The sequence below is a fragment of the Gigantopelta aegis genome, chromosome 4 (assembly GCF_016097555.1).
Source record: "Gigantopelta aegis isolate Gae_Host chromosome 4, Gae_host_genome, whole genome shotgun sequence".
Lineage (NCBI taxonomy): Eukaryota > Metazoa > Mollusca > Gastropoda > Neomphalida > Peltospiridae > Gigantopelta > Gigantopelta aegis.
The window spans coordinates 97,309,121-97,334,834 of NC_054702.1; the positions used below are offsets into that span (position 1 = coordinate 97,309,121).

General features: G+C 39.0%; 1 protein-coding gene across 3 annotated transcripts in view; it reads left to right on the forward strand.

Moving 5' to 3' along the window:
- LOC121371514 (RNA polymerase II-associated protein 1-like) overlaps window positions 1-25,714 on the forward strand; it is a 50,387-nt gene that overhangs the window by 4,655 nt on the left and 20,018 nt on the right. For all 3 annotated transcript variants that reach the window (XM_041497453.1, XM_041497454.1, XM_041497455.1), the window contains exons 2-12: window positions 2,544-2,848; window positions 7,802-7,918; window positions 8,308-8,348; window positions 9,342-9,431; window positions 9,995-10,136; window positions 10,330-10,488; window positions 11,508-11,636; window positions 13,108-13,223; window positions 13,569-13,670; window positions 17,620-17,721; window positions 18,237-18,404. In XM_041497453.1, the coding sequence (XP_041353387.1) occupies window positions 2,686-2,848; window positions 7,802-7,918; window positions 8,308-8,348; window positions 9,342-9,431; window positions 9,995-10,136; window positions 10,330-10,488; window positions 11,508-11,636; window positions 13,108-13,223; window positions 13,569-13,670; window positions 17,620-17,721; window positions 18,237-18,404 (1,329 nt within the window). In that variant the 5' untranslated portion in view covers window positions 2,544-2,685. The remainder of the gene's footprint in view (window positions 1-2,543; window positions 2,849-7,801; window positions 7,919-8,307; window positions 8,349-9,341; window positions 9,432-9,994; window positions 10,137-10,329; window positions 10,489-11,507; window positions 11,637-13,107; window positions 13,224-13,568; window positions 13,671-17,619; window positions 17,722-18,236; window positions 18,405-25,714) is intronic.

The window sequence follows — 25,714 nt, forward strand, 5'->3', positions numbered from 1 at the left end:
CTGATGACAGCCTTTAGTTCAGTGCCTCAAGTCACTGTAATGGCCCTTAAAAGGAGTGGTTGTAAAGGGGGTTGAACCATGGGCTGACGTGGATCCAGGCTGGCCAGCATATCAACCTCAATAAAATGAGGTGATGCCGGTCTGCATGTCGGGCTCTGCAGCTTCGGAGGAACCGCCGCCAGTGGAGTAGCCATCAGTTTCAGTCCCACCGTGTGTCACTCCTGGTGCTCTCTTCCTCCATCTCATCCTCTTCCTGCTGACCGCCTGTTGTGGGTGAGCGACGTACACCAAGGTGATGTATGCTTGGTCTCCAGTGTAGAATACTCGGAGTTCACCAAGTGTCTGGTTCATAGCCCCCGGGGGTGGTGGGGAGATCTACAGCACAAGCAGAGACATGCATCTTCATTGCTGGAGAGAATTGGGAATGGTGACCACTGCTGGTTGATTCATTCATTACAACAATTTCCGTGCTTATATCCTATTTAGGTTCAAGCATGCTATCCTGGATACACACCTTAGCTATTAGCTCAAGTGTTCTCTAGCGTTATTCTATATGTGAGAATAATGCTGGAGGTGACTGTTTTTATCATCGATGACCAAATGGTAGCCAGCTACTGTGTCTGAAATAAGCATTTTTTCCTATATCTGATGCCACAGAGGTCACAGACCTTTAGTTCCATTATTGCCAAGTCGAATCATGACATTAAACTTAATGTTTATAACCGGTATCGACACTAGACAAAGAAACCTGACACCTTTATGTGAAACTCCATTATTGTTGTGCTGACATAGGACAAAGTGTGTGGAGATATGATTTGGCTGTGGCGCTAATGTTTAGTGGATGTATCATGCATGCTGAACTCAGGAATAATCAAACTAAACGTTTGTGGCTTCAGATTTAGAAAAAAATTGATATTTCAGACACAGTAGCTGGCTACCATTTGGTTTTTAATAGTCATCTCTAGTGTTGTTCTTACATGCAATAGAATAATGCTACAGGAAACTTGAGTTACTCAGCTATCTGAGCTGTCTGTCCAGGACGGTGGGTTAGTGAGAGAGAAGTTGGTGTAGTGGTCTTACACCTACTCACTGAGTCATTAAAACTTGCACTGGGTGTGAGCCGGTACCGGATTGTGACTCCAGTACCTACTAGCTTTATATCTGATGACTTAACCATGACACCACCGAGTTCGGTACTGATTGATATTGAGAGAGGTGTTTATATGCAAGTTTCCTGAACCATATGTGGTCTTAAGCACCCCATATATGTCATCAAAAAAAACCCATGGGAAGCAAAGTGCATGTGCAGTGTGAGGTTAACAATAACAATTGCAATTGCAGAATGGTGAAGTGGTAATGCTGGCTATCTTTGCGGTCACATAAAATCTACTGAATTTTCTCAAGCCAGAAATACATTGGACCTTCACAAAATATAGCTTTGCGCCATGGTTTCTGATCTTTATTTTTATCACTCGGTTCATATGGGCTTCCTTTTGTGGGTTTAAAGTTGGGGGCTTTTATATAATTTGTTTTACAGTTGATTGTATTGGTTTTACATTTTGGGAATGGAAGACAATGGAGAGCGGTGTGCAGTGGTGGTCCATATCAGACAATGACAGTGCACTAAATTATATCTCTGACAAAACACATACATCCATGCATATAATAGCATCACATCTATATTATCAGGTGTGGGACGTAGGTTAGTGGTAAAGCGCTCACTTGATGCACAGTCAGTTTGGGATTGATCCCCGTTGGTGGGCCCATTGGGCTATTTCTTGTTTCAGCCAACTGGTATATCAAAGGCCGTGGTATGTACTACCCTGTTTGTGAGATGGTGCATATAAAAGATCCCTTGCTACTAATGAAAAATATAGCAGGTTTCCTCTCTCCGACTATAATATGTTTAATAAAACAATATGCTCTATTGATGTTGTTAAACAAAACCACCTTAACTTTAACTTTAAATCCAATAGCCAATGATTAATAAATCCATGTGCTCTAGTGGTGTCGTTAAACAAAACAAATGTTTCTATATTATCAACTGGAATGGTTCCAAAACATATTAAGTAGCACCTTCATGCAACCATTTAAAAACACCATATACCGGTACATGGTTTTCTTCACTAGTTAGTAGTACACCGATTTGTAGATACATGTAATGTATGTAAGTAGGTTGTTAATTATGTTAAAAGGGCTGTCCCGAGTTTGCTGCTATTGTACTTAAGATGTTTCTGACTAAAACAGCCTTTTCAATGACAGGGCTTCTGGAATTTTAATAAAATCCACTAGCCATGGGATCAGTGATTTTAAAAATGTACTAGCCACAATTAAAAATTCACTAGCCCTACTTTACTTTAAGTTAATACAATTTTACTAAAACACATTAGGTATATGGCAGTGATATTCCAAATAAGAAAATGTATTTAATATGTAGTTGTATAAATGTTGATTAAAAATTAGGCTCTGTTAGTCAAAAACATCTTACAGTGGTAGCAAATTCAGGACAGTTCCTTTAACTCTTTGTTGTTCTTTTTTTGCAGTATGAGGCTTTTGAAATGAGAGCATGTGTATGTATTGTACACACAACCACTATATACTTTTGAAGTAAGAAGATTGTTAAAAGTGAGGAAGGTGAAAGTATGATGAAGTATTGTTTGAAAACATTTGTTTAACTTCACAAATATGATTCGAAGACCAAAAAAGGGCGAAACTGAAGAAGATTTGCTGAAATTCCAGCAGGAGTTTTTGAGTTCAGGGAAGGACTCTGCTGCCAATGTTGTCAAGAGAACAGACAAGAGGAAGCCTGATTCCAGTGGTGATGCCCGGGATCAGGTTCAAATGGAAGGTGTGTGGGTAAACATTGTGAATAGAAATACTCGACCTTGCTCAGATGACAACCTCTCCAAGCAGCCAGCTGTCCTAAGAAGCTCTATTACTATTTTCTCTAGTCTTTCTGGCCCAGTTTTATACTGAATGTGATCTTAGTGTTAAGAACTATTAGTAAAATGGGTACCTGATTGTACATAATATTTCAGTTCATGATTAGAACAGATTAATTTTGATTGTAACATATTAATAAAAAAAATCGGATATACTCATAATTTCTTGGCTGCTCATCTGTCTGCACTTCTAACTGTGAGATTGGGAATGAAAACAAATGTTAGGTGGCACATTAGTTTGAAAGAGGGGGAAATCTCAAATGGTGCAGTGATGTAGTGAGGTGCGGGTATAACCAGTTATCTTTGTTAGCTCTCATTATATTTAATTAATACACATACGTCTAGGAGATGAGGTGAGGTAAACCAAGGAGTTTTACAATCTGACAGAACTCCAGTCTAAATAACTAAACAGGATTTCTGCCAGAAAATAATTTGAAGGTAAGTAGTAAAAAGCAAACAGATCATAAGTGCCACTGCTAAGCGGTTATGGGTTTGAAATCTTTTAAAATTGAACATTGTATTTAATGTGCTTTGACAAATGTTAAAAAGTAGTTCTCTGAAAAATTATAAAAATGTATCCATTGATTTCCAAGAACTTAGGGTATGTAGAAACCATGCAAAGTTGGTGCTACTTCATGTGCAAATAACCTTTCATTCTATCGGTTAAAAAAAACCCACTGGTATAAAACTGATAACAGCTAAAGTTTTTATGCTCTTGAAATTACTCTTTACAACCAAATATCAACTGACTTGAATTTGAGGTGCCTATCATTTGCTATATACTATATATCTTGGAAATCAATTGATACATTTTTATAATTTTTCAGAGAACTGATATATATATATATATATATATATCGTTAAAAAGTGTATGTTTATCTCTACATGACAGGCTTGTTTCGTGAGAGAGTTGAATTGCTCTCACTCATCAGATGTAGATTTAATTACACCGTCAACGGAAAGCTGATGACGTAATGGACTCTGTGACGTCGAGGTTACGTCACTATGCAGGTCTATAGGTGATGTGTGGTATGCGCACAGAAGGTATTTGCCTCTGTGTCGACATGCTGATACGAGTTCATTCTTGGAGTTTAGTGTGCTGGTTTCAGGTTTATACATTATGAACAGTTTTTCCTTCAGGCAGAGGTTACATCTTTTGCTCGCTGGAGAGTATGATTTTGCTTTGGATAAAATTTTCCACTTAATGGTGTATGGGGTGAATCTATCCTTCGGTGTCCAAATGTACTGACTTAGCGCTGTTGCATTCTGTGTTGCGTTTTGAAAACTGCTCGTGTGCGCGGTATATCTCGTCTTAAATGTGTTCTCGGTCAAACCAACGTATGTTTCTTGCTTGTCATCGAGTGTATTAACGGTAGCTTGATATATTACTCCTTTCTGCAAGCATTTACCCTCAAGTGGACATTCAGCTCTTCGTCTACAGTTGCATTCTCTGGGGGGAACGGCGTCTTTGTCTCTGTGTTGTTGAAGTAGAGTTTTGTTATGCGCTGAAATTATTTTCCCAACATTAGGCATGCAGCTATAGCTAATTTTAACGGTGTTTCGATTTATAATTTTGTGGAGAGGGTTGCTTTTGGGAAAGCGCTCATCGAGTAATCTGAGGAACTGGTGACCTACGTTGGTTTTCACGTTGGAGCTATATGGTGGGTGGTACCAGGTGATGTTTCTATTGCGGTTGTTTCTGCGGCTGTTGTTTTCTGCTGTAGGGGTGTATTTGAGGTTATAGTTATATCCGCTCCTGAGTAAGGCTTCCTTATATGGGCGTTTCGCTTCTTCAAAGATGCACTCATTCGAAGATATATCAGAAAGCCTTTTATTTATTGTTTTTGGTATACTGCAGATGATATTTGGAGGGTGGTTGCTCTTGTTGTGGATGTATAAAGGTGTGTTGTTTGGTTTCATATAGGGTTTGACTGAGCTCTTTTCAAGATCTAGAGTTACGTCTAAGTAATCTACAGATTTTTTGTTGGCGACTATGGTGATCTTGAGTTTATGGTTTGCAAATATTCTGCAAATATCTTTTTTGATTATCTCTATGGTTCTCGGTGACTCATTGAATGCAGCTAGGCCATCGTCGCGATATAGTCCTATATTGTTGCCGTATTTGGCTTGTAGTTCTGAAAGAAGAAAGAGCCCGACTATTTTGCAAATTTCTGCTCCATCATAACTACCCATAGTTACATCAAACCGTGATTGTTTGCCTCTTTTGCACCACGCCTTGCTGTTGTTAAATAGCAGTGAATTTCTTGCTTGTAATATTATTTCCATCTCATCACTAGAAATATCGTCGAATTTGGATGCGAACTGTAGGGCTTGTTTCACGAGATTTTCTGTTATGGACGGATAAAAATCACATATGTCGAAAAATATGAAAGAATAGTTGGATTTATTGGATATTGCTTTAAACCACTTAATCACGTCTGGCGTGTTCCTCCACTGGTTTGTTCTGGTTGTGTTCAGAATCTTTCTGTTGATTCTCTCTAAGATTTTTTTGCTTATTATGCCAATTTCCGGTTTAGATGGGTTTATTAGTCTACAGGTGGGTTTATTGGAGAAGTTTGGTTTGTGGTCTTTTAACGTAATAAATGCTTCACTTTTTGCTGTTGTATCTATGCGGTCTGCTAGATTTAGTTTTTCTGCAATGTGTTTGTCTTTAGTGGTTATCTCTTGTTCTGAGTTCTGTGGCGCTGTTTTATATGCTTTGGTTGTGTTGCTATCTAATAGTCAGTTGTAAGTGGTGGTGTCTAGCTTGTAAAAGTTTGTGGTTTTATCGGCAGGTACAAGTAGTTTCTTGTCATGTTTTATAGTGTTTATGTCCTTAGCGAGTTTTCGCTGTAGTTGGTTGCTTGATGTGTTGTTAAATTGTAGATTTTTAGCTAGTCTTACCATTTTTTCTTCGAAGTTCTTGAGTTCTGGTATAGAAGGAGGGGATTTGGTGGTGTTAAATCCGTATGTTTCTTTCTGTTGTGTTGCAACTTCGGGATTGAGGAAGAAGAAAGATCTCCATCTTAATCTCCTTAGGAATGACTCGGTCTTTTCTAAAAAGCATTTTCTATAGTCATCAGGTTTCGCGATCGGTATATTTTTGGTAGAGTATCCAAAGTTTACACATTCCATGGCGGCTTTCAGAGTGCTCAACAATATAAGGAGCTTTGTAATAGTAGTCGTTTTCGTGTTGAAAGACGCTATTTTATAGAGTGCTCAACCGTGTGGGAGCCAGATATATCGTTAAAAAGTGTATGTTTATCTCTACCAAAAACAATAAATAAAAGGCTTTCTGATATATCTTCGAATGAGTGCATCTTTGAAGAAGCGAAACGCCCATATAAGGAAGCCTTACTCAAGAGCGGATATAACTATAACCTCAAATACACCCCAACAGTAGAAAACAACAGACGCAGAAACAACCGCAATAGAAACATCACCTGGTACAACCCACCATATAGCTCCAACGTGAAAACCAACGTAGGTCACCAGTTCCTCAGATTACTCGATGAGTGCTTTCCCAAAAGCAACCCTCTCCACAAAATTATAAATCGAAACACCGTTAAAATTAGCTATAGCTGCATGCCTAATGTTGGGAAAATAATTTCAGCGCATAACAAAACTCTACTTCAACAACACAGAGACAAAGACGCCGTTCCCCCCAGAGAATGCAACTGTAAACGAAGAGCTGAATGTCCACTTGAGGGTAAATGCTTGCAGAAAGGAGTAATATATCAAGCTACCGTTAATACACTCGATGACAACAAGCAAGAAACATACGTTGGTTTGGCCGAGAACACATTTAAGACGAGATCTACCGCGCACACGAGCAGTTTTCAAAACGCAACACAGAATAACGCAACAGCGCTAAGTCAGTACATTTGGACACTGAAGGATAGATTCACCCCATACACCATTAAGTGGAAAATTTTATCCAAAGCAAAATCATACTCTCCAGCGAGCAAAAGATGTAACCTCTGCCTGAAGGAAAAACTGTTCATAATGTATAAACCTGAAACCAGCACACTAAACTCCAAGAATGAACTCGTATCAGCATGTCGACACAGACGCAAATACCTTCTGTGCGCATACCACACATCACCTATAGACCTGCATAGTGACGTAACCTCGACGTCACAGAGTCCATTACGTCATCAGCTTTCCGTTGATGAGTGAGAGCAATTCAACTCTCTCACGAAACAAGCCTGTCATGTAGAGATAAACATACATTTTTTAACAATATATCTGGCTCCCACGCGGTTGAGCACTCTATAAAATAGCGTCTTTCAACTCGAAAATGACTACTATATATATACACACACACACACACACACACACACACACACACACACACACACACACACACACACACACACACACACACACACACACACACCCCACACACACACACACACTCACACCAGAACCAGCTGAGATCTAGAAAGCACTCTGGTGTACAGTCAGATTGCTTGACAACCATTTTAGCTTCCAGAGCTGAATGTTGTAACTGAAAAATGGGATCTTGATCCATACGGTGTCATTCTTTTCTGAGACATAATTCACATTTTATGTCACTTAATTTTAGCATATATTATAAACATTTGTTTCTAGTACAAGTTGTTAAAAGCTGACATACTTTGACATTAAAATGACCTCAATTAAAACTTCAATCTTTACAGACATCAATTATACATTGAATTGATATTTCCATTATAAGAAGATATAATTTTAACTTCTTTTTTTTATTATTATTATTATTATTTCCATGAATTACATCTTCTAGATTTGTCTTCAGTTTCTCATATATATGCATAATAACTTACTTGTCTTGTTTAACTATTGTCGTCTGTCTGTAGCTTTCCCGTCCAGTGTCCCAACACTGGAACCAGCTCCATCCAAGAAGTCAAAGTTTCAAGCGGCACAAGAAAAGGCATCTACTGACATTGAGGACGATCCTTACAAACGACTTGATAGTAATTATTTCTTTCTAATTTGCTATTTTTATCGTTGTAATTTTTTTTTTTTTAAATTAGTACCTTTTTTCTAATTTGTTAGTTACTAAAACAATACGGTCTGATTATTATAAGTCTGAATCAACTATTTAAAAATAGTGTCAAATGATTGTCTGTATGTTCTCATCTGTATTACAATTTACATACATGAATTTGAGGTACCTATCATTTGCTCATGATAATATTTAAATCTAAATATTTTTTAATGATGCATTTTTTAACTTATGATCTAATTTGTTATTTGTTAATGCCTTACTTTTACATTAATTAATACATTTTATAATTGTTTAAATCATTTGGTTTTAATAATTACATATTAGTATGCTCTTTTTTAAAATAAATATTTGCAGAAGATGACAAACATATGGCAGCCATCCTTTCTCATATCATGGTAAGTTAATATTTTTGACTGATGAACTAACACTTTTTTTAAAAGATGGTCACTCTTGTTTCTGTTTCAAATTAATTTATTTATTCATTCAGTCATTAATTTGTCTTTGCATATAAATTCATTTATTAAGTCATCTTATTAGATCATATAGCATGTTTATACTAATGTAATGAGTACATAAAAATATGTTTTAAACTTGAAATATATACAGTTTGCTAGCTGTAAGCGTATATTGCTAGTACTGTACTTATATAACAGCAAAATGAGGCAGTGCTCTGGCATTAAGGTGGATAACCAATGTTGATTTGTTTTTGGCATGGTAGTTTTTTAAGTTAATCTTTTGACAAAATTAATTACTCTTATCATTACTGTATGATTTTCTTAACCCTAACCCTAACCTTAACCCATTTTCTTTCTGTGGGAAGCTCCCCATACCCCCTGTTGACTGTTGGTTGCATTCAATTCCATAGCGTCATACCCCAAAACTTCTTTCTGGCAGAAACACTGAGACATAATGTTATATATATATATATATATATATATATATATATATATGGTGCAAAACGCGATATAGCCATTTTTTTTTTTTTTCAGTAAAAGTGATTTTTTTTTAATTGGCATATACACATGTACCGCATTTTGATTTAAAAAAAAAAAAAAACCTGGGATTTACCCAATACAATTTCATCTGGATCAATCGCGTTTTGCAGCAAAACAGTGGGCCTATGATTAGCCCTTACTGACATACAATGGCTTTAACTAAAAAAAGAAAGAAAATGGTTTATATCGCGTTTTGCGCCTGAACTCTTCATATATTATGACATAGTTGAAATTATTTTTAAATGACCATAACTTTAGCACACGCGCTGGTAGGCTTCACGGCCTGTCAAGGGCATACCCTAAAATAAACCTGTGATCATAATTGTTTAAAATCACTTATAAATCACAGTATTCTCAGGACTTTCATGTCTCTTGGTATATCTGTTTTTACAGGAACGTGATACACGGAATGCTGCTGTCCTGTTACCAAGACAGTCAACACAGCCATTCCCATCGGTGCTTCACAGGACAGTAGATAAACCTGTGAGTACGAAATATCAAGATGTTAATTTACCAGTTTTTGTTTAGGTCCAGTCTGGGTTACTTTTTATTCAATAGAGCAATGTTTGGAATGTTTTAAGACATCACAATGTGTAATTATGACCCCATTGACCCGAAATGATCGTATATTCAGATGGATCTAGTTTGGTGACTCCCAGTCAGAGATAGTTTTGTGTATATTAATTATTTGTTTATTGAAATTGGTGTCCTGTTATAATCCAGTGTCTGTATTATTTATTCAACATATTTTTATACATGTTAAAATTATTGAAATTCAGTTGGAAAATTGTAGGTGTATTATAGTTTTCAATTCCATGTCAAGCTTGGTATTATTAAAATTCTAATATATAGTTTTGATACATTAGTTGACATGTGGCTTTCTAAAAATTATTATAATATGTCCATTTGATAATTGTTTGTAATGTGTTAAGAGTTTTGTAATCCCCACCCTTAATGCCATTTTTCAAAACCCTTTTTAACCCTGTCCAGTGAATCTGTTAGAAAATTAAAAAAATACCTCTAATTTGGTTTCTTTATTTCCATAGACTAGTGGAAAGCAAGGCAAAAAAATGAGTTTATTTGCCCAGCAAATGGCACAGTCTGGTCCAGTACAGTTTGGAGTGGCTCTTCAGCAGGAGGTACAAAAGCATGGAGAAATGCTGGATAAGAAGTCATATTTTGAACAAGGTAGGCACTGTGTGGCAAAATCCATGAACATCTAACATTAGCCCAAATGAACTGAGGAACAAATATGTTAACTGAGGTACCAAATTGAATAATGTCAATATTTTAAAACAATTTTATTTACTACATTATTCAAGGTAACAGTAGTTATTGAATTTTTTTATATATTTTTTTGCAATTGTTATTTATTTTGTAGATAGTGGCAGAACATCTAAAATAATTCATGGAACAGGCCTGAGTGCTTCATTAGCAGATGAGGAAGCACAGAAGATTCACAGTGAAAACCTTAAACAAATGGCATCCATGACTGAACAGGAAATACTTGAAGAACAGAAAAAACTGCTGGAGATGTTAGGTTTGTGAATGCTTAGTAGATCAACGTGATTTACCATCAGTTCGGTGGGTGTTTTAATACATGAAAACTATGAAAGAAAATTAATATTTAGGTAATGACACCATGGCACATTTTAAACTATAGATATTTGGTGGTTATTTTGATGAGCACTTCATCAAGGAGAGAATGCGTGGAAACCTGCTGTTGCTATAACGGCTACTTATGTAACCATCCTCCCCCCAAAAAACCCCCAACAATAAACAAACAAACTAGCAAGGATTCTTTTATATGAACTTTCCTATACACAGGACAGTGTATACCATATCCTTCGATGTACCAGTCATGAAGAACTGGTTGGAATAAAAAACAAAGTCTGTCAAGAGCAATCTGTCCTGCAACCCATTACACCTCAGGCGAATACTCTACCACTGAGTTACACCCTGTTCCTTGGACATTATGAAGTCATTGCATTAGGAGGGGAATTACCTACATTGGAGCATTTCATTTCATTTTTACTTATATTCGTGCTTATATCCAATTAAGGTTCAAGCACACTGTCCTGGGCACACACCTCAGCTATCTGGGTTGTTTGTCCAGAATAGTGGGTTAGTTGTTACTGGTTAGTGAGAGATATGAGGGTGTAATGGTTTTACACCTACCCATTGAGTCATTAAAACTCGCTCTGGTAGGGAACCCTGTACCTACCAGTCTTATGTCTGATGGCTTAACCATGACACTACCAAGGCCGGTTATTGGAGCAAACTAATTTTATGTTTATGCTCTGCTTCTGTTATTTGCCTGCATTTTATAATTTGCCACAGTTACAAGTTACTATCATTCTTTACGTTTATGTTTATATTTATAGTTATTGTATTATATATTTATTGTATTGTCCTAGCTGCTAATCTGGTGGAAGCATTTCTATCCATCATTTTCTAGTCTTGCAATTACATGATAGTTGTTTTCTTTTATAGTCTTTGGAATGATGTTCACACATTTTTGCACTAAATGTTATTTTATCTATCTGTTATCAATTTCAGATCCCAAGTTAGTGGAATATCTTAGAAACTTAAAAAAAGATTCAAAGTCATCGGCAGAAGCCATGGAGACAAGTGATGATAGTGCAGATACTTCTTCCTCTAAGAAAGGGGCAAAGAAGATGCAAAAAGGTTAAACATTTATGAGTTATACCCAATGTTGTTATGATAGTTTGAGTTTATTTACTGTTATTAGTATGCTGTTAAAATAAACTTCAGTACATTAATATAACCTTTATAATTAAAATTAGAACATTGAATTAAGTTGACCTCTTGCATGTTTATGAAGGTCAGTGTTTTCCAACCTTTCTGATACCATTTTCAGATTTTCTCTTGAACAATAAATACATAGAGCCCATTAAAAATGTGAAATTTGATAATACTTTACAAAATTAAGACAGTAAAACACAATGATAATAAACAAATATTTAATTTTAACAAAATGATTGACTGTAATTTTTTTAATCGGAGCATCCTGTAAATTAAAAACAAAAACCAACACTGATCTACCATCGACATTTCAAACTGCGTTCAAGTAATGACAAAAACACTAATACGATATTTACGGAACTACTATTCTACATTTTTCAGCTACGATATGTGAAACAAAATAGACTGCAATCAATTAACTTTAAAAAATCAATAATGTGGACGTAAAATAAATCCATTCTGGTTAATAAAAGTGAAACACCCTCCGGTAAACAGGAAAGAGTGTGACGTTTCTAACTCTGTTCAGGCGCATGCATTTGCAAAAAGTATCATACCGCGCAGGTACGGTTCATCATTTTCCATTTTTAAGGACACTACATGAAAAACTATGTTTCTTAACTATGCACAGTTGACAAACACTTTGTTTAAGTTTTTTTTTAAAGGAAAAATTTAATTTGTCGAGCGTTCTAGTCTGGTTCAAATTTTACCAACACCCATCGCTAACGCTTGATGTCAATACTAATAGGCATTACGTTCATACCAGTGAATAGTTTGTAAACTGTACTTTTTTTTAATGAATTGATTCACAATTTATACACTCAAAATTATGTACAATAGTTATGAATTGATTATGAATACTATTCACTACAGTAGAGGCACAAAATGTAGCATACCTTTTGCAGATCGAATATAATAATTGAAAACAAATTCTAACAACAGGGGTCTTAAAAATCATAAAAATTAAATGCTTTGGCCTTGTTGATCTGACACGTGTGAGGTCATGTGACACGCATCGAATGTTAATTCGTATTCCTCCATTTTAAGTCAATTTCTACGAGTCATGTGGACCCGATATCGGTAATTTTAATGAATAAACAAAAACAACTTAGTAAAATTAATGGTTTTAGAGGTTTGTAAAGTTTTGTATTTAGATACTTACTTGTTTGAACTTTATTGTTAAAAAAAATGTTCTAGAACTGTGAAGAAAGACCTCACAAATGAACGACAAGCAAACAATAAGATATCTGATGTTAATTGCACGAACCGTGCACGAAAAAGCAAACTGAACGGAGTTGGAAGCATAACGCAGTTAGAAACTTTGACTATACATAATGCATTATTTGTTGTAACAGGAATGTATTAAAAATTATGTATATATTTTTGTATTTTGCAGAAACCCCTGATCTGCCACTGGTTCCTGAGAAAGATTGGCTTCATATGGACAAGATTGAATATGACAAACTGGAATGGATGAAAGAGTTACCACCCCCAGTCACGGGAAATTCAAAAGTATCTTTTAGATTCATTCATTTACATTAAATTTACCAAATTTGAAAATGTCTTCAATATACTAATTTTATCTAACCAGGTATATGAAGTGTGAACACAAGTAATTATAAATATTTAATTTTATTATGCATTTTATTGTAACAGAATCATAAAACGTCTCATTTTATTTATAGTTTTTTTGTGCAATATAAATTGATAGTCTCAAAGAAGTATAGAGAAGAATAAACATCATACACATTTTTGTTTATGTTTAGGGATATACAGTCACAGGTATCTAGATACAAATAGTGATTCAAGGGCATGTAAAAAAAATTATATATATATATTATTTTTTTATTTTTTCAGACTGGGAAACCTGCTCGTTTTGATTTCCAAGGCAACCTTCTACAAGCTGATGCAGATATTCCAGTAACAAAGGGACTTCATCACCATGGAGATGAACCAGAGGTTGAGATTAGTTACTTTAATAATTTTGAAACAAAACTTTATTTTCTTTTTAATTTCTTTGAAAAAACAAGCGTTTCAGTTGAGTATTCTTGAAATTGTTTAGTTTCTGTGTATGATACAAAAGCTGGTTAATGGAATGGCACCTTATGTACAGTTTATTTGTTTACTAACCATTGGTTAAGCCCCGGTCACACTGTCAAGGATCATCTGGCTAGATCCAGGACGGATGAAAACGTCACAGATGACTCCGGATAGTGGTCTATCCCCGGTCCCCTACGGATGCACCACAGTTTAAATACGTTTTTTGACGGATAAACCAAGGATTATTAAGGATATGGGTTAGTTGACAACGGGGAGCGCTACGGGTCGCTACGGATCGTTAAGGATCGGTACAGTTTTGTACGGACCACGACGGATTGTCACGAATGATGCCAGATTGTATCCATGGCTAACCCAGCATCCTGATCCTTGACAGTGTGACTGGGGCTTGAGGCCGGGGATTACTACAATTAAATATGGATAAGTACGGTTTATTATGGATTAGAACGGATTATTACATTCTTCTGGAATTTTTGGACATGTTAAAAATGTTCACGGACATACAAGTACTGCTATGATTGATCATGGATTTAATACGGACAGCTACGGACCACAACGGATTGTCACGAATAGGGTTGTAAAATTCTCGGGAATTTTCAGAGTGGAAAATTTCCAGTAGAAATATTGGGAATTTACGGGAATTTATGGGAACTTTAGGGAACTTTCGGGAAGATTGAAAATTTAAAACTATTTTAAATTTTGGCAATGAATATAAAGATTAGGGTACTGTGTACATGTAAAACAATTCAGAAACAGAGAATCAAAAGTACTTTTAATATTGCAACTGAGAAATTGTTCTGTGATCCAAATCTTTTCCACCATACAATACTTGTTTTCCAGGTTGATTTTACTAGTATAAAAAATGATGTATAAATGATTTAAATGACCATTAGGCTACCGTGACAAATAACTGCATAATAAAATTTAAATTCACTTTTTAAACTTCTTTAAATAAAAAATGTCAACAATTACTTCCAATATTGATCCGTAAAATCAGTAATTTCTCATTATCTAAGTCAAATGTAAGAATGCTGTAAGTAGAAACAGTCCCATTATCCACATCTTTCCTGGGAAATAGTTGGCTCCTAAGTTGAGTAGGAGTAGATGATTGGTCTGTGGGTGACTTAACATAATATACATGCAACTATAAACATAAGAACATAAAGTTTTTTTCCTCTATTAAACTGAATTAAGCTTTAAAACACCTTTCTTTTAACCAATTGTTTCTTATTTCAAGTGTTCTTTGTTACATACATGTATAGCCTGTGCCTCTAGTACTATTAAGTCTTGTGATTATTCAGTTTGCATATCATCCAGATCATCAGATTCAGATGAACTAGCTGCAACTTCATCATTCTCAAAGTCAACTTCAAGTTGCGTTGATGTATCCTCAGTGGACTCGAAAAGTATCAGGTTTGACCTGATTGATACTAGTTTTTCCACCTTTGCATTGGTCAGCCTATTGCGCACCTTGGTGTGAATGCTGCCAAATAACGACCAGTTTCGTTCACAACTTGCCGACGTTGGTGGTATTTGAAGAATGATTGAAGCAATGGGAGATAGAATTTCTGTGCCACATAAACCCTTCCACCATGTAGCTGCTGAAATATGCTGAGCTGAAGCCCATACCCCTTCCCCTTTCCACAAGCCATCCTTTGCAAGGTACTTTGCTAAACATGCTAGCACTCTTCCTTCATCAAGTTCAAGATGGTGTGCCATAGCCGATATAACTTCATATGCACTGCTTATTTGCTGGTTATCAAGATCATCTCCATGGCACTTGGGGTCTAACATATTTGCTGCAGCATGAATTGGTTTCAAGCAAAATTCTTCTCGATTCTCAATGAATGTTAAGGTATCATTCTCTTCTTGTTTCTGAAGTGGTGATTGTGGCAGAGCAATGGTTAGTTTTTTTTTCAAATTTTTGAAGTGTCGTGGAACATCAGACAGTAGAGATGAATCGCCTTCAATCTGGGTTATAGCCGAAGCAACTGGGTTAAGGACTTTGAGGCTGCTCACTATATAAGCCCAGAACACATTGTCAAGTAGAATGTTTCTGATAGTAGCATCTATCTCAACTAATTCCATTATAGCCAGCTCTTGCAAAGATTCTTTGCCATCAAGAAGACTTATACATTATGACAACTGCACCCCATCTTGTTTTGCTGGGAAGCTTAAAACTGGTGCTCTTCTTTCTGGCCATTTGCTTCTGACTAAATGTGGCTGATATAATCTGCTGCACTCTGACATACTTCACCACCTTTTTGGCTTTCTTGAATAACATTTGCATTGTTTGTAACTTCATCACATCTCCAAGAAGTAGGCTGAGGCCATGAGCTGCACACACAATTGGTGTAATGTGAGGGTATTCTTCATTAATAAGTTTCCATGCAGCTTTCATATTTGCAGCATTATCTGTAATGACCGCAAAGACTTTGTTACATCCAATGTCTGTGATGACATGTTTTACCTCATTTGCAATGTATTCACAGCTGATGGCATGCGTGGTGTGGATGGACCAGGTGTAACAGTCAAATCAGTGGTTGGAGGTGCTGGTGTAGCAATACTGGATTTCACTTGTACTTGCTTGGGAACAGTTTTCATCATATTCTTAGGAAATTTGGTGCATTTTGCAAGGTGTTTCCGTTGTTTAGTAGCATTTTTCACGTAACACTGTGAACAGTATTTGCACAGATACACTTCTTTTCCATCTTTTTTGGCAGTAGAAAAATGTTTCCATACATCGGAAAGTCTACGAGGCATTAGAAACAGCTGGTAAAATTTGATGGCGTTCTATACTATCAACTATTGTGGTAGTATTGGCAATTTGCAAGACGTTAAAGGGTATATTAAACATTTTAGAAGGTAAAAAATAAAATCCACCAATGTAATGTTTCATAAACATATAATTACAATCATGAAAATTTCGATATTAAAAATAAAACCATTGTTATTCAATATTAAAGGGACATACCATAGTTTTTAAACACTAAGGCGTATTTTTTACTATTACAGCCGGTTTTGATAACTGAAATCATACTTTACTTAGATTTTATTGTTTAGATTATTCATTTCCGTACTTTTGAAGTGTTTTTGGTCAACCTGGTGTTGTTAATATCACAAAATGCATTTCTCATATTTTTAAAAACGCATGTGTATCTGAGAAGTAACAGTTATGGAGTCGAGTTTTAGTCTATTTTCACTCAATTGCAACTTTATCCAAATGTGTTACAGGTTGGTAGATTAACTAAACTTAGTGTTAATTTTCACGGGTTGAAACTAGAGTATGTCACTTTAAAACTAAGATTTTTATATTCATATAATTATGAGAAGTATATTTCCATGCTTAAACCAATAATTTTAAAATAATACACTTACTAGAGTCCTTTGGAATATCATTTATGAATCGTAGGCTTTAGACTGGTGCCAGTTAAGCTACTGGGTTTGAAAAAACCGTTTAATGTTAATAACAAAATCGTTACCTTGTAAAATTGAAAATTTCCCAAAATTCCCAAAATTCCCGCCCCATTGAAAATTCCTGAAAGTTTCCATGGAAAGTTTCCAAAATTCCCGGAAAGTTTCCACTCCTTTATAACCCTAGTCACGAATGATGCCGGATCGTATCCGTGGCTAACCCTGCGTCCTGATCCTTGACAGTGTGACCGGGGCTTTAATTTCTAGTGAACACTTATTTATTGCAGTAACTAATCTAGCTCAATTGTTTTTGTTTTTGCTTTAGTGACAGTGACAGTGTGCATTATGAATCATGAAATTGTTCGAACTAGTTGTTATTAAGACTTGATTTATTTATGTCTGATGTTTAATGGTTAATATTATATTTGTTATGAAGAGAGCTGGTTACTCCCTGGAGGAGCTATTTGGTTTAGCCCGGAGCACAAATATTCAACAGAGAACATTGGCACTTCATACTTTGGCAAGAGTGGTCACTAAGGTGGGTTGGTTTTGTTCTATTATACAACAACATGGAAGGTGATCTTATAACATATAAAGGAATATGATGACAAATATATTGAAGTTCAGGATGAATGTATTCATATATTATTATCTTAAATTAAGCTATTAATTTGTCATAAAATAAAAGAATTACCAGATATGAGCTTTACAACATACAGTTGTCTCTCCCTTGCATATCTTTTTATATCATTATTTCATGGTAATAAAGGAAGGAATTGTTTTTATTTAATGACATACTCAACACATTTTAACATAATGAGAGAAGAAACCTGCTGCTGCCATGCAGTGGGTTACTGTTTCCGATTAGCAGCAAGGCATCTTTTATATGCAGCATCCCAGAGACAGAATTGAACACACCACATCCTTTCTTACACTTTACCATTGAGCTACATCCCACCCCTTTTTTGGTAGTATACAGTTATTTATTTACTGGAATAGTAACAGCTAATTAAATACATATTTGTAGTTCCTATTTATTTATATTGTTTACAGGCTAAATCAGGAGGTTTCATAGGGCTGATACAGACTCCGGTGTTGCCGTCCATCATTGATGCTGGGGTCATCTTCCTCCTGCGCTGGTCTCTTGATGATAGTGTTGATGCCGTGGTCTTTGCAGCTGTCAGTGCCATGCATGCTTTGCTCTGCAATATGGCTGATGAGGTTAGAATTTTATGAATTTACATAAATATGTGGTATCTGTATTTATGGGGATTTTGTCTTACCTTTACAAAATGAAAAGGCAAGATATAGATATTACTTTTCTAACTTTTATGACAGTATCAACGTTTTTGTTTAGCTCAACATTAAAGTTTTGTGTTTTGTTCTAATTCTCACAAAGTTAAAGTTCTACATCAATAAACATTTAGTTTATAGTTACATTTGTGAATGTTCATTTCAGTGCATGTTTAAATGTTTTTATATTTATTATTTCTATAGACATTACCTGTCCTCAAACAAGTGCACCTCCCCCCCACGCAAGTGGTCTGGTCCGAACATCCCAACAGCCAATGGGATGGCCTAAATTCTTCTACTGCATACTGCTCTCTAGTTCCGGTCACATGACTGTAACTTCCTTCTTTTTCTCTTCGCTAAAGGGTCTGGACGTCCTTTTGCTTGGCTCTGTTTGGAGTCAACTTTTATAAGACCTTTGGTTTTGTATTAGTGTTTGGGTGAAATGTTTTTCACCTTCGTTTTCATTAGCTTTCGTATGTTCTTTTCGCGTATTTCACTTGACTTCCAAGCGTTTAATTACATGAAATGTTGTTTATATTGCCGGTTGTCGTGTCGGACGCCATTTGCAAAATGGCGTCTGTGTTGACTGGCTTTGTGTTTGGGTGAAATGTTTTTCACCTTAATTTTCGTTAGCTTTCGTTAGCTTTCATATGTCTTTCGCGTATTTCGCTTGACTTGCCAAGTGTTAATTACATGAAATGTTGTTATATCGCCGTTGTCGTGTCGGACGCCATTTGCAAAATGGCGTCTTTATTTACCGGCTTTGTATTTGTGTTATGGTTGGTTTTTCTTTCTTTTCACAGATTGAAAAATTACTATTATCATATCTGATAATGTTCAGGCGACTAGTTCGAGCGTGTTACGCTGGAAGAAGTTAGCCGGCGGCGACCCAGGTTGTCGTGTTCGTGTGGCCTCACTTCTAGATGCGACCTTTGTGCGGGCTTGTCTGATGTCGAGTTCGCGGCTTACCTGAAGGTGGTGTCAGCGAGGACCAAGAAGGTGGAATCTTCGAGGACCAAGAAGGTGGAATCTTCGCCTTCGATTGCTGACTCCGTGGCGGAAGAGTTACGTTCAATTCTACCGACCATGCTGGAAGAAACAATGGCGTCAATGGCGACCTTACCTAAATCGGCGAGTTCGGGGTCAGGTCCGGTTCCAGTCCCCTCTTCAGGGGGTGCGGCTTCTTCAGCTCCACCGTTACTTAAGACTTCGGATGACAGGCCTGCGGTCTCTACGCAGCCCTCTAAGAAGCCGGCTCATTCAGATAGACGCTCCACGGATTCCAAGGCTCACCGATCTTCGGCGGGGAAGTCCCCTTCGGCGCATCGGAGCCGGGACCGTAGCCGTTCCACATGACCTGTATGGCTCCCTACGGGTTCCATAGATCGTCAGCGCCAACCTTCAGTTGATGTGGCTTCCAAGGCCTCCGAGGGCTAGACGGGACCATCCACGGTCCGGTTTAACCAGCGGCTTCCATTACGGTACATCGATTGGCCTGTGCTCGAGTTCTACGAGACTTTGGTGATGAAGCGCCTGCGGCATCTGTCATTGAAGAGCCTGACTCTACGGACCATATGACTATGAGGGATTGCTTGGCGGCTGTCTACGACATGTTGCCGTCCTTGCCACATCCAACGACGATGTGGTCATCCGTTCCTTGGTATCCACACGGGACCGCCCACGGTCCGGTTCTCCGGTATCTCCATCGGGCCATGACCAGAGCGACTGGCCTGTTCACGGGTGCTACGTGACTTTCTGATGATGTATCGGTTCATGCGGTGCTGGAAGATCTGGATGCGGCGGACCACTTGTCACTGAGGGATTGTCTGGCTGTCATATCTGATATGCTACCGCCGCTGGCCCATCCACCGGTTTCAGCCAAGAAGGGTCCGGGTTCGATGATCGCCACGGAGGTTCCACCGGCAGATATCGGCATTCGTTGGTGGCTGTGGTTTCCAGATGAAGCCGATCTACACATCAACCTGTTGGAGATGTTGTCAGTTACGTCATCTTTCATTGGCGAGAGATGCTGTCAGGCGCCTCTCTCATGGTAGCCACAGACAGTACTACCGCGGTGGCTTATATCAACCGTCAGGGCGGAACCCACTCCAGCAGTCTGCTGCAGTTGACTTATCGTCTCTACAAGCTGGTTGACGAGATTCCGTTGCAACTTCGGGCTCGCCATATTCCAGGGGTTTCCAATGTACTAGTCGACACACTGTCTCGGCCGTCGTCTCCACAGCCGACGGAATGGATGCTCCATCCCGAAGCGTTTCGATGGGTGTGCGACAGACTTTGGACACCAAACATCGATCTCTTCGCCACACGATTCAACCATCAGCTGAGGGTTTACGTGTCTCCGGTGCCGGATCCCGAAGCTCTGGATCTCGACGCCTTGGCCATCAGCTGGGAACAGATGGACGCGTACGCTTTTCCTCCACGAATCCTCCTTCCAAGGGTGCTTCAGAGGTTTCAGCTGTACCATTGTCGCCTGTTACTCATTGCTCCAATGTGGCCATCCAGGATGTGGTATCCAGATCTAATACGTCTTGCCGATCCACATCCTTTACCGCTGCCAGACTGGGATCATCTGTTGCTGCATCCCACGTCAAGACTATACCATCCACGTCCGCAGTTGTTCCAACTGCACGCGTGGACTTTATCGCCAAGAGTTTGAGAAAGAAAGGTTTTTCTTCACAGTCTACGGCGGCCATTTTGAAAGCGCACAGATCATCTACTACTAACGTCAGATGGCTTTGCTTTCACCGAGGGTGTTTCCGGCAAAACCTCAAACCTCAGACGATCCAGATACTTCGTCTTGCTGGGTTTTTTGGCTGTATCTGCGGACCACTTTACGATTAAAGGGGTCTACCATCGCTGGGTACGTTTCGGTCATCGCTACTGTTCGTGATGTCGCTACTGGAACGAAGTTATCGGGTATTCCTGAGATCCATAAGATGATCAAAGGGTTTCGCCTTGATGATCAAGTACACCGGTTTCGGCCACCAAGATGGGACCTGAATCTGGTGTTACGAGCGTTATCGACCGCACCTTATGAGCCGATCGAATCCTCTTCCCTGCAAGACTTGATGCGGAAGACGGTGTTTTTACTCGGTTTTGCCACGGCTGCCCGTGTCTCAGAACTCCATGCTCTTGATGTAGACTTGGTACGTTTTCACCAAGATCGGCGTGCAGTCAACTTGGGGTTACTCATGAACTTTGTTGCAAAGAATCAGTTACCAGACCAAGCGCCTCGTTCGTATGTTGTGCAGGCCCTCTCCTCTATCGTTGGTCCGGCGGACGTTGAGGACTTGGCGTTGTGCCCTGTCAGAGCCCTGCACCAGTACATCGAGAGGACCAGATCTTTTCGACAACATCGCAAAAGACTTTTCCTTTCCTGTAACCAGAGTCGGTTGAGGGACCTTACCAAGAACACGGTGGCCACCTGGATCCGGTCTTCTATCCTGACCGCCTATCAGAAGGAGGGTTTACCTGCTCCGTCTGCTTCTAATCCGCATGAACTCCGTGCCTTGGCTGCCACGATGTCCCTGCACTGCAACACACCCATTCAGCACATTATCACTGGTTGGTTCTGGGCTACGGACTCCATCTTCGCCAACTATTATCTGAGGGATGTCACCACAGAAGACGTTGAGGGGTTCCATCATCTGGGTCCGGTTGTTGCTGCACAGACTCTGTTGAATACAAGCCGTCCTCGTCGCCGTTGATGTCTGTCTGATTCTGGGCTGCATACCGAGATGTCCATCGAATCGACAGATGAGGATTTCTTAGACTTTTTGTTCTTTTGCACAGTTCACGTACTGGTGCCGGAACTTTTGTCTCGATAACCTTTACCCTGCACTGCATGTGGTTATTGGTTGTCGTTATTGAACTAACAGATCTTTGGTGTACTAGACAGAAAACACTCGGGGGTCTTGTTTTGTTCAATGTTCTGACGGATGCACCTCATTAGGTTGTCGCTTGTTATTGAAAAACTATAACACTTCAATACGTGAGGGTTACCTAACACCTGCATCCCTGGTGGCTACGTCTTCCCACCCTGTCAGAACCAGCATGAGATGTGGCTTCCGCCTCCTGGTCCATGTGTTCTAGGAGCCGTACCTGCCACTGCTGACGGATGCCACCATTCTGGTTGTTGTTACTAACATCACCTGCATTGGTCTGTGACGGGCATCCCTAGGATGAGGGCTTACCAAGGTTGGCCTTATTCTTCCACTAGTCAGCCTCTTTCCGGTTGGGGAGTTATCACAAGCATCTACGGATCTCGGCACCCACCACCATCTGTTGAATGCTGCACTTGTTTGAGGACAGGTAATGTCTATAGAAATGGAGAAAACTTGAGTGTTTTCTCTTTTATAGATACATTACCTGTCCTCAAACAAGTGCACCTCCCCCCCACGCAAGTGGTCTGGTCCGAACATCCCAACAGCCAATGGGATGGCCTAAATTCTTCTACTGCATACTGCTCTCTAGTTCCGGTCACATGACTGTAACTTCCTTCTTTTTCCCTGAGCGCATCGCACGGAGAACAGGAAGCGGGGAGGCCCGGGCGGGAGGTGAATTGCTTGAGGACAGGTAATGTATCTATAAAAGAGAAAACACTCAAGTTTTCTCCAAATTAAAATTAAATTTATTTCAATTTTTTTTTTTTTTTTAAAGTTCGATTAAAAATGTTTTTCAACATGCATTGAAATGAATGTTTATTGATTCAACTATCTGTGATGCTGAATAATTCCACAAAATTCTTGTGTTCTATTACTGTTTGTAGCATTTTGCATATCATTTTTATCTGCCACTGTAGTTACAATTAATCAACCCATTATAACATGCTATTTCTTACACACCTTTTGGTGAGAAAATCATTTGTTATTTTTGATAACACATACTTGTTAACAATTTCAAGACATATGACTGGCTGCTCCTAGGTGATGACCAGGTCACCAATGCCATACATCCAATGAAAAAACAGCACAATCGAAATCAATACACTGTGACGTATAGTTAACCTGACAATCATTTGTCTATGATGCATAAGTTACCTACAAGAGCAAGGGTTGTAAATAACTTTTAGTTGAAAAAGATGTTAAAATTTGCTTGGTTTCTGAGGATAAGTAAGAAATAGAATACTACATCTGTGTCCATTAGATACCATTTATCTTACAACTCGTTGTTTAAAAATGTATCCAACTTATTGGTATCTAACCACCACTCATGTAGTATTCTCTCTCTATATATATGTATATATATACTGAAAGGAAAAAGAAATGTCGGGTCAACGTTAAAGCCAGCAGATTAAATTGTATGACACGATATGTACAATCGTACTATATATCTATGAAGGACGGACACTAATGATAATACTGTCAATTTTTTATTGCAATGTGAAAGAAAATGGCAACATAATCAGATTGGAAATGAGGGTACCCCCCTATAATTGAAATCAAACACTCATGGAAACAATTCATTAATATCTGTCACATGTCATTTAATTCTCGTTAGTCTGTGTATGAGTCCACTAGTCTCAATGGTCTCACTAGTACCGTGTGTGACCACCCCGTGTCTGTGTAGCTGCCCTGACCCTCCTGGTCATGGAATTCATCAAGGCATTCACACTCCTCATTCGAATGTTATTCCATTCGTTTACCAAGGCATCTCTGAGCTGGGCAAGGGTGATGGGTGGGTTTGGACGATTCCTCACACTCCTGTCCAACTGATCCCACAAGTGCTCGATTTGGGACACATCGGGGCTGTAAGCGGGCCAGTCGAGGGGGACGATGTTGTTCGCTGCAAGGAAGTCTCTACACACTCTTGCAACATGCGGCCTCACATTGTCTTGTTGTAATGTCAGGTTGTTTTGCTGGACAAAGGGCACGGCGTGAGGCTGCAGGATCTCATCCCTGTATCGGACAGCTGTCAGGTTCCCAGCGATGACCACCAAAGGCATTTTCAACCCATGGAAAATTCCACCCCAGACCATGACTGAGCCACCCCCAAATCTGTCCCTCTCATCAACGCAAGTGTCGGCAAATCTCTCCCCACGACGTCGATACACGTGACGTCACCCGTCCGACTGGAAATGTGTGAACCTTGATTCATCTGTGAACAGTCCATGCCTCCATTGCATCATGCGGAACCTTCTCGGTGCATGTGCACGCAGCCAGTTCATCCGACGTTGTCGACTTAATGGCGTCAGAGGGAGACCAACGTAGGGACAACGCGCAACGAGATTGGCCTCTCTCAGCCGATTCCTTACAGTTTTGGGGTGGATGGGACGATTGTGAGTGCTTATGGTGTTGCAAGCAGTTTCGGTGGCAGTAAGGTGATGATCGCGCAAATGCGCAAGCCTGATTGCTCGGTCCTCTCGGCGTGACGTTACGCGTGGGCACCCGGACCGGGGATGTCGGCAACCCTTCCTGTAACCCATAAACGTATCACAAGACGTTGTATGGTTCGAACATTCATACCAAATTGCACGGCAACTTGTCTTTGCGTATGACCTTTGCGTATGAGCTGTGAAATTGCTTGACCCCTCTCAACTTCGGTCAAGCGGGGCATAATGACAATTAAAGTTTTACCAAATAACGCATCGGATTGTGTTCTGTAACAGGTAACACTACAGTGTTGTATGAGTTGTACCCCCGACTTCATCCGAATCATGCTTTTGCACGTACTTTTGGTGATTTTCATTGTCTTGCCATAAGCCGCTCTCTATCACACTTCATTGAGTGTGGATTCAGGGTATAATGCACAATAACCCAATAAGTTATATGTACAACTTCCATACAAATCTGCCCACTTATTTAGGAATTTTTCACAATTTATGACCTGACATTTCTTTTTCCTTTCAGTATATATATATATACTCTTCAAAAGAAGAAACGCAAAACCACATTGTCGTAACATTTGGAGAATTGATTTAATTATTGAATGGTGAGTCCGATAATTACCAAATGTTGCAGGATTGTTCACAATTCACTCTAGTCCATTGTGAGTAAGTGATAGGACACACCACCAAGGTCAAGGTCATCTGGAGTCAATACCGGGTGTGGCCTTCGCGTGTGTTGACAACTGCCTGGCACCGCCTGCCCATTGAAGCATCCAGAGTACGGATGACGTCCCGGGGGATGGTGGCCCACTCGGCCTGCAAGGCTGCTGCCAGCTCGGGCAGGGTCTGGGGCTGTGGTTGTCGCTGTCGGAGGCGTCGGTCCAACTCGTCC